The 8,804-nt window shown below is 41.4% G+C and overlaps 1 protein-coding gene across 1 annotated transcript; it reads right to left on the reverse strand.

Moving 5' to 3' along the window:
- Positions 1-4,169: 4,169 nt before the first annotated feature.
- Positions 4,170-8,804, reverse strand: zc3h10 (zinc finger CCCH-type containing 10). Its single transcript, XM_083888079.1, has 3 exons — positions 8,666-8,804; positions 6,295-7,578; positions 4,170-5,032 (listed from the first exon to the last, which is right to left on the reverse strand). Exons 2-3 carry the CDS (start codon positions 7,432-7,434, stop codon positions 4,520-4,522), a joined length of 1,653 nt encoding a protein of 550 aa, XP_083744205.1. The 5' UTR covers positions 7,435-7,578; positions 8,666-8,804; the 3' UTR covers positions 4,170-4,519.

Consider the following 8,804-nt stretch of genomic DNA (forward strand, 5'->3'; position numbering starts at 1 on the left):
GCTGAAGGTGTGTGATCAGGTCTACAGATAAAGACTTTTAAAACTGTTAGTTTGTCAAGAAACACCATTGCGGACCAGGTTACATCTATAATGCATCATATTTGTAACTTGAATAAGTAATAAAGACAGAAAGCTATTTAGCAATATTACGGAGTAGTTACCTTTATTTTACATTATATTTGGCTACATTTATTCTGTATAACAGTTACATCTGGCCCTTTGAGGGTAATCATCATGCTGATGTGGCCCTCAGTGAAAATTAGTTTGACACCCCTGTGATAGTAGAAAATAGTGGAAAAATGTGTCGTGGCCCTGTGTAATAAAGCCCAACTGATATATCAATGCTATATCTGAAAACCTTTAAAGATCCTTTTATACTCCATTTTATTCTGTTTAACGTCCATCTGTCACAAACCTTTTGTTTTACATTGGTATGGACGTTACACAATACTTCCTCTCGAGCGCAGTGTTGAAAGCAGTTTTCATAGCGGTGAAACGTGAAGCTAGGTTTATAGTCGCCATAGTGTGCCGGGCGTGTACCAAAAATGTTGTTGTCTCCCTTATTGACAACAACAATAAGGGAGACAACGATTTATAACAAGCTGTAATTTCAACATTTCCACTGCGACTTTTGACAACTTGCTTCGATGGATAGCCCCAAACATTAAACATGTAGGGAAATTTAAACAGACTGTAGGGACTGTCTATTCTCTATACTGCCCCCATGATTTACAGTGATATTGCTCCATTTTATCCAGACAAAATGAGCACAGAGTACAGACGAAAGGCTCCGTCCATCTCCTTTTTTTACGTGGAGTACAAACGGGCCCAACGTGGTTTTCCATGCTGAGACAGCATTTTCAAAGTACAACTCAAGCAGCTGATCTATCACTTAAACAACGCAGATTCTCTGCTGTATTGCAGAGGAATATGTCTGAAAATGATTGTAAAATAAGGCAAAATATTTAAGATATTGTGTAAAGTTAGAATGTTATTGATTTTTTTTTGTTCACTTGGGCCTTCCGCACATTTTCTTCTGCTGTCCCTGTTCACATCAAAGCAAGTGTAAATTGTGTTGTTTTTCTCATCGCCCTCTTGGACACTGTCCATCCATTGTATGTAACACTCCGACTCTGCATTAGCACCTCATAAAAAAACCCTGAACTGTCCCTTTAAGACAACAGCCTGCAAAAGAATCCGTATGTCAATCAGAATAAGGTCAAACTGAATCAGTATCCAATTAGCACGTGATGTACAGTTAGGCCCATAAATATTTGGACATCAACACAGTTCTCTTTATTTTGGCTCTATACACCACTACAATGGATTTGAAATAAAACGAACAAGATGTGCTTTAACTGCACACTTTCAGCTTTAATTTGAGGGCATTTACATCTAAATCAAGTGAACTGTGTAGGAATTACAACACTTTCTATATGTGCCTCCCACTTTTTAGGGGACCAAAAGTAATTGGACAAACTAAACAATCATAAATCAAACTTTCATTGTTTAATACTTGGTTACAAATCCTTTGCAGTCAATTCCAGCCTGAAGTCTGGAAGGCATAGACATCACCAGACACTGGGTTTCCTCCCTGGTGATGCTCTGTCAGGCCTCTACTGACACACTCTTCAGTTCCTGCTTGTTCTTGGGGCATTTTCCCTTCAGTTTGGTCTTCAGCAAGTGAAATGCATGCTCAATCAGATTCAGGTCAGGTGATTGACTGATAAAATTCCATATTTGCCTTAAAAAACTCTTTGGTTGCTTTTGCAGTATGCTTTGGGTCATTGTCCATCTGCACTGTGAAGCTCCGTCCAATGAGTTCTGAAGCATTTGGCTGAATATGAGCAGATAATATTGTTGGAAACACTTCAGAATGCATCCTGCTGCTTTTGTCAGCAGTTACATCATCAATAAATACAAGGGAACCAGTTCCATTGGCAGCCATACATGCCCACATCATGACACTACCACCACCATGCTTCACTGATGAGGTGGTATGTTGTGGATCATGAGCAGTTCCTTTCCTTCTCCACACTCACCTCTTCCCATCACTGTGGTACAAGTTGATCTTGGTCTCATCTGTCCAGAGGATGTTCTTCCAGAATTGTAACGGCTTTTTTAGGTGTTGTTTGGCAAATTCTAATCTCGTCTTCCTGTTTTTGAGGCTCACCAATGAAGTCTTCTTTTGATTGTTGACTTTGAAACACATACACCTACCTCCTGGAGAGTGTTTTTGATCTGGCCAACTGTTGTGAAGGGGGTTTTCTTCACCAGGGAAAGAATTCTTCTGTCGTCCACCACAGTGGTTTTATGTGGTCTTCCAGGTCCTTTGGTGTTGCTGAGCTCACTGGTGCGTTCTTTCTTTTTAAGAATGTTCCAAACAGTTGATTTGGCCACACCTAATGTTTTTGCTATTTCTCTGATGGGTTTGTTTTGATTTTTCAGCCTAATGATGGCTTGCTTCACTGACAGTGACAGCTCCTTGGATCTTATATAGAAAGTTAACAGCAACAGATTCAAAATGCAAATGTCACTCCTGGAATCAACTCCAGAACTTTTACCTGTGTCATTGTAGATGAAATAATGAAGGAATAGCCCACAATTGTCAATGAAATAGCTTTTCAGTCAATTGTCCAATTACTTTTGGTCCCCTAAAAAGTGGGAGGCACATATAGAAAGTGTTGTAATTCCTACACCGTTCACTTGATTTGGATGTAAATGCCTCAAATTAAAGATGAAAGTGTGCAGTTAAAGCACATCTTGTTCGTTTCATTTCAAATCCATTGTAGTGGTGCATAGAGCCAAAAAGAAGAGAACTGTGTCGATGTCCAAATATTTATGGGCCTAACTGTATATGGCTCTGGCACAGCATTGCATAGACATAGGGACATAGTGGTCATGTTGATGGCCTCTCGAATGTAAACAAACAGCAAGTGAACGAGGCAGAGTTGGGAGAAATAAAAGAAAGAAAGGAAGAAAAAACATTTTTTAATCCAGAAAAAGAATGTGGAATTTATCTGGATACTGTCATGTAGAGCAGTGCTAGCGTGGGCCCACTGCTGGCCCATGACAGTATTGCAGGTGGGCCTCAGAAGCTGATATAACATTTATTTCATTTATGAACTTGAATGAAAGATTTATCTAAATAGTGAGTTATTAAATTATGTCTGATGAAAAAAATTCACATCTTAAAGTATGTTGTGTTTATTTTTTTTAAATGTCATCACTCACTTTTCACTGTTTCATTATAATGTATGTATGGTTGTTCATAGGCACATGTTTTAATGTTAAAGTTATCTGTGTACTTCATGATGTTCTCACTAAGGTACTAATGTGTGGGATTTAAAAAAATTTGGTTTATTTGTTAAGGAAGCTCTGACGCAGACATGATCTCATCTTAACCAGATGAGATACTTTTAGAATTTTTCTGGCAGTGGACTGTATGGTGACGTGAATCATAATTAGGCTGTGCTCTGTGACACATCGCAACTCATGTAATCATCGTAATCAGATTGTCATGATTTAAAATAACGTCAGTATTGGTTTCCATATGAATGTAGCTGAAAAGTGAATTTACCTGTCTGCTGTACACAGCTGCTCCATTTCAAGGAGGAATTATTGCCATGTGGCTACTGCTCCCTTCATTAGAATGGTTAGCCCACACCAGCACTCAGTCAGTACAATTCTGCTGCCAGTTTACTTTAGAACAGCAGACTGTGCATTCTCCTCAATCCCTAAATCCGGTGTGAGCATGCAGGCCCTGGACTGTAATGATTGCCATTGCTTGTTGTTAGCCAGCACCTTAGGTCCCTCTTGTTTGAAATGTCACACGGATGTGAAGCTACTGAAGAAATGTTTGTTCATGTATTCAAGTTTACACAGTGTCACTCCACCCAAGCAACACAAGCCTTTGCACCTGGAAACATCTAAGCTTGACTTAATATCTTCCTGAGAGAACTGTGGATATACGTATAATTATGAACAGGATAAATCAGCAACAAAAGTGACAAATTGCACACGATTTATGTCTGAGTGGCTGTTATTCTTTTTTAATATTATTATTATTATTATTATTATTATTTTGCGAATAACCAAAGTAAGACTACATAAGAGCAAACCACAAAAAATAGACACAAACTCCTTCCACTGTCTGCATTGTTCCCATGACACAGCGGTCTTGCAGAAATGCTTAAAACACCTGATGACATCTCTGAATGAGTCTGTTGCCATTTTTGGTGCCTACATTTGAAAAGGTTTCCTTTGGTACACAGACTTTTGTCACAGTTCACGTCTGCCTGTTCAGTTTGCCTGCAGGAAACAGGTTGCTGTAGCCATAGAACACAGAGTGAAGGAGGCTGAAGGAAAAGTCATTATCCTGCCCTCTGGTGGAGAAGTGCCTAGACCTCTCTTATCACTGTCCATTCATCAGGCGAGTCATGTATCATGCTAATAAAAATCCTCACTGAGGATGCTTGAGTCCACCACGTGTCTTCTACAGCCCTGACCACTGGATCAGTTAGTGAGGCAGAGTGGTTATCCTCATGCTTTGACTTGCAATGGGGTACGACACCATCGGGGTAGTGGCATGACTCATGGTGATGCCGGGCAGAGGCTGCGTCATAGACACTGCCACTGGTGCCACAGAAACTGACACCGGTGCCATGGAGACGGGAGGTGCCATTCCTTGTGCAATGGTTTGTGCGAGGGCAGCGGAGAGGGGAGTGATCTCAGGGTTGAGGTGGGGCGGAGGAGCCGTTGGTGGGGGTGCATTGCTCGGGGGCGCAGCAGGGGCACCCGTGGGAGCTACCAGGTCTTGCTGTGTGACAGGCCGAGGCTGCAGCCCGGCGCTGCTCAGTGTGGTGTGAGTCTGGGCAATGCTGTGATTGTAGGAACTTACTGCACCCACAGGGGGAACCAGAGTCTGCTCAGAGGGTGCAGGAGTGGAAGAGAGGGTCATCACCTTGGCCTGGTTTCTGAACTGGGCATTCTGCTCCAGGAGAACCTCGTTTGTGGCAATGAGATTTGAAACCTGGAAAAAAAACAAATAGAACATGTTTTAAATTTTAAATAACAAAATTTTTGCTCGATTTTCCCCATATTCTCTTCTGAAGTGTCACCTGTGCTACATAAAATAACTCATTACTTCACTGGGGTTTCACTATGAAAAGGACCCCATCCAAGTCAGCTGTTATTGAACTGAAAACAGATAGTGTCTGTCCTTCTTTAGGCTCAATACCACTACTTACCACACAAATAAATCCACCAGAAGGGTTAAGATATCCATATAAAATTGCATAATTTATTTATTTATTTTTTAAATCTAAATTAAAATCTAATCTAATTATTATCACAATCAGAATATCCAAAGTCAAGTGAAGACTGTGTAAAGCAAATGCAGGATTTCTCCTCTTCACACATTATGTTTAGGCGTCAAAAGATATGACAACTCACCCTACCACTGAGCTACCATGGCTCAATCCTAACTCATTTTTTTAATACCTTTACTTCTAAAATAAGTACATTTTATATCAGAAAATTACTTTTGATATTTAAGTACAGTAAATGTCATACACTTTAAGACCTTTACTTAAGTAATATTATAAAAATTGACTTCAACTTCTACCAAAGTAATTTTCTTGTAAGATACTTGTACTTTTCCTCAAGTATCCCTTTTAGGTACTTTATACAAGACTGCCTTGCCTACAAGACACTTTGGAGATCTACCCCAGTGTAGACCATAAAATATATATAGATTTTTTTCATTTATATATTTTATATTGCTTAGTTTTTATCAGTCTAGCACTGTTTTCTCCCAACTGTTGTAACAAGTGGATTTTCGTAGTGTGGAAAAACTCTATTCTACTTTAATCTAATAACTCCCCCTCAAACAATATAAAAACCCTCAGTGCACTTTATGAGCAGTTTACCTGTTCACTTGCGAGTAACGGCACCTGCTCCTACATTACTAGTAAGCTGAGATTCCTAAGACTTATCTGAGTGTAAAAGCATGCAGAAAAGCTATGCCGCTTTACTTAAAATTCCTAGACATAAGGAAATGAAGTACAGAAGAACAGACTCCTGCTGTGAGGCTGCATGTGCTACTGCTAGAGAGAAAGAGGGTCACCAAGATGGTGAAAATGTCACCTCTCTATGTGTTTGTTGAACAGTGGTTAGTAACATATTTTCCCATGGAGTGATACAGCCAGAAAACGTATTTGCTCTAATTATGTGGGAAAGGCCAACTAATCCGATATAACTTCATAAAATATCTTCTTAAAGATAAATTCTAACCTGTTTCTTTAACTCTTCTACTCTCTTCCGCAGCAGGGAATTTTCTTCCTCCAGGATCCTGTACTCAAATGGCCGTGGTTGCAAGGTGGCTTGAACTCCCAGTTCATAGTGTCCACCGACATTACCATCTGCCAGGCGGAACCCCTCCAACCGACGCCTCTTCAACTGCAGAGCAGTGTGGTCCATTGAGGCTTCTAATGAGCTGGCATCAAACAACCCGTTCTCCAGCAGAGGATCGTACACTGAGCTCCTGTCATAACGTCGCTGTGCTGAAGAACTTATGGACAGACAACCGCTCATCCCACCTACACCTACTCCCCCAACTCCTGTGACACCCTGGTCTCTGCAACCACCCAAGCTGGGACAACCCATACCCATTATATTACTCCCACCTCCAACTCCTACAAGTCCTTGCATGCCTCCACAGACACCTCCTACTACTCCTCCGCCACCTATCCCTACCCCAGCATTCACCATTCCAGTGGCACCTGGTCCCATCACACCACCCACTCCAACCCTGGAAGGCTCATATTCAAAGTCTTTTTTCACATGGCGAAATTTACATTTGTTGCCCCTCTGACACTCTCCTGTCAGGTAGTCTCTGCAGATAGGGACCTCCCCACGGCTATGGGGAAGATCCATGGGAGACAGACCTAATCTTGCTGCAACTTTCCCTCGCAGCCTGAGAGGCAGCTCTCCTGTTTTCTTGTAGTAGTCCTCGTCTTCTTTAGATCCATGGACAAAGCGACAGTTGGTACGTGTACACTCCTTATTCTGATGGTCATGACAAAAGATGAACTCGTTCTTTTGTACTCCTAAGTTTGGCACCTCATTAAAGTCTGGGTGTCTGAAGCGGCAGCGTTTCCCTCTCTTGCAGACATTGCGTATGAAGTCCCTGCAGACACCGTCTAAAGCCGGTCCCGCACCTTGCCCTCCACCTCCACCGTTCCCACAACTGTTGCCATTTCCAAGTGCTCCTCCTCCCCCCATGTTTGCAGAACCAGAGCTGTTGCCTCCAACACTTCCTCCTGAGCCCCCTCTACCCTCTACTGAGCCCCCTGCCAGACCTGACCCGGGCCCTCCTTCCTCACCCAGACTACCACCACCACCTGACAGATAGGAACTGTCCCGGTCAGGCATGACGCTCAGACCAGCACAAGGAGAAATTAGCACTCATGTGTATGAGGGGTGCTAACTCGTCCTGGCAAATATGCACACACACAGGGAAATAAATCATTGGAAAATTTTTCTTCACTGATGTTGTGAAATGTGCTACTCAGCGTTCTGCAAGAGAGAAAAAAGGGTAAGTTACAATTTGAAGGTATATAAGGTGGCGGCTGAGGATATAACATTACACCAATATTCCACTTCAACTGGTGATTATGGCAATGGTCTTTTGGACTGTATTATGGCTACTTGTGCATTTGAAGTCTTACCTGAATGCATGTTGAGTTGTAGGCTATATTAAATATTGATATTTTAATTGACAAATTAAGGCGCTCTACAGTCAACAACAGCCCGTGCCAGTTTCACTCACTGGACATCGCAACTTAATGTTGCCGCTTCTCAAATGAATGAGGGAAACTTGAGAGGAAGTTACCTGGCCGAAGAGTATACACTGGGTTAATGGTGGACAAAACTATAATTAACGATGCCCCATCCACATTCAATACATAGAGTTTGTTCTCCATGTTGTGAATAAATAGAAAAATCCAATTCACAGACGTTGTTTTCTTCAGTTAGACAGATTTCGTGATGCATTGCTATATGATTGTCTTGCCATATATTAATTATCACAGAATTCTGTGACTGTGACTCCCACTGCTATTCTATTATGTATTCCATTTATCATGTTGTGAGATGGCGTGTTCCATAAAACAGAATCAGCTATCTGGTCTGTGTGAACCTCTCGCTATTTTCTATGTTATGCTCCATGTTGTTGTCTGTGATTGATATTGACTTGAAGTAACATTGTAGATTAAGTGGTTATGAACTAATGTTTGTCACAGACACACACACGTCGGCTTCGTGGAAGTGACGATCGACAATAGCATGAAAACATCCGGAATACAGAAAACACGTAAAACACCGGAATAGAACTTGAATTGTGTATGTTAGCATGGTGTCAACTGGTAAACAAGTTAGCACGTGGTGTTTGTCATTACCGGATATTAAATGCTAGAAAATGACATAGTTATAACATGGTGATAGGTACAGTGACATTCAGGCGCCTCGCTGAAACGAGGACACTTGCTGGCCGATGATAAGTAATTGGTCCTCGGGTGAGCTAACATTAGCCAAGGAATGCTACCAAGCTTGCTGGCTAAATGCTAACATTGTTTTACCAAAAGAAACCAAAGGGAGAGTGCACCTGTTTATGTCCCACGTAGAAACGTCTGGTTCTGACACATTGAAATATGCGCGGATATTTGTGCTAAGAAAAATAAACTCGACATGTGGTATTATCGACAATTCATCAAAGCCTGTGTTCTGTTTATCACATTACTCCA

This window comes from Microchirus variegatus, assembly GCF_963457635.1.
Source record: "Microchirus variegatus genome assembly, chromosome: 4".
In the NCBI taxonomy this organism is placed as follows: domain Eukaryota; kingdom Metazoa; phylum Chordata; class Actinopteri; order Pleuronectiformes; family Soleidae; genus Microchirus; species Microchirus variegatus.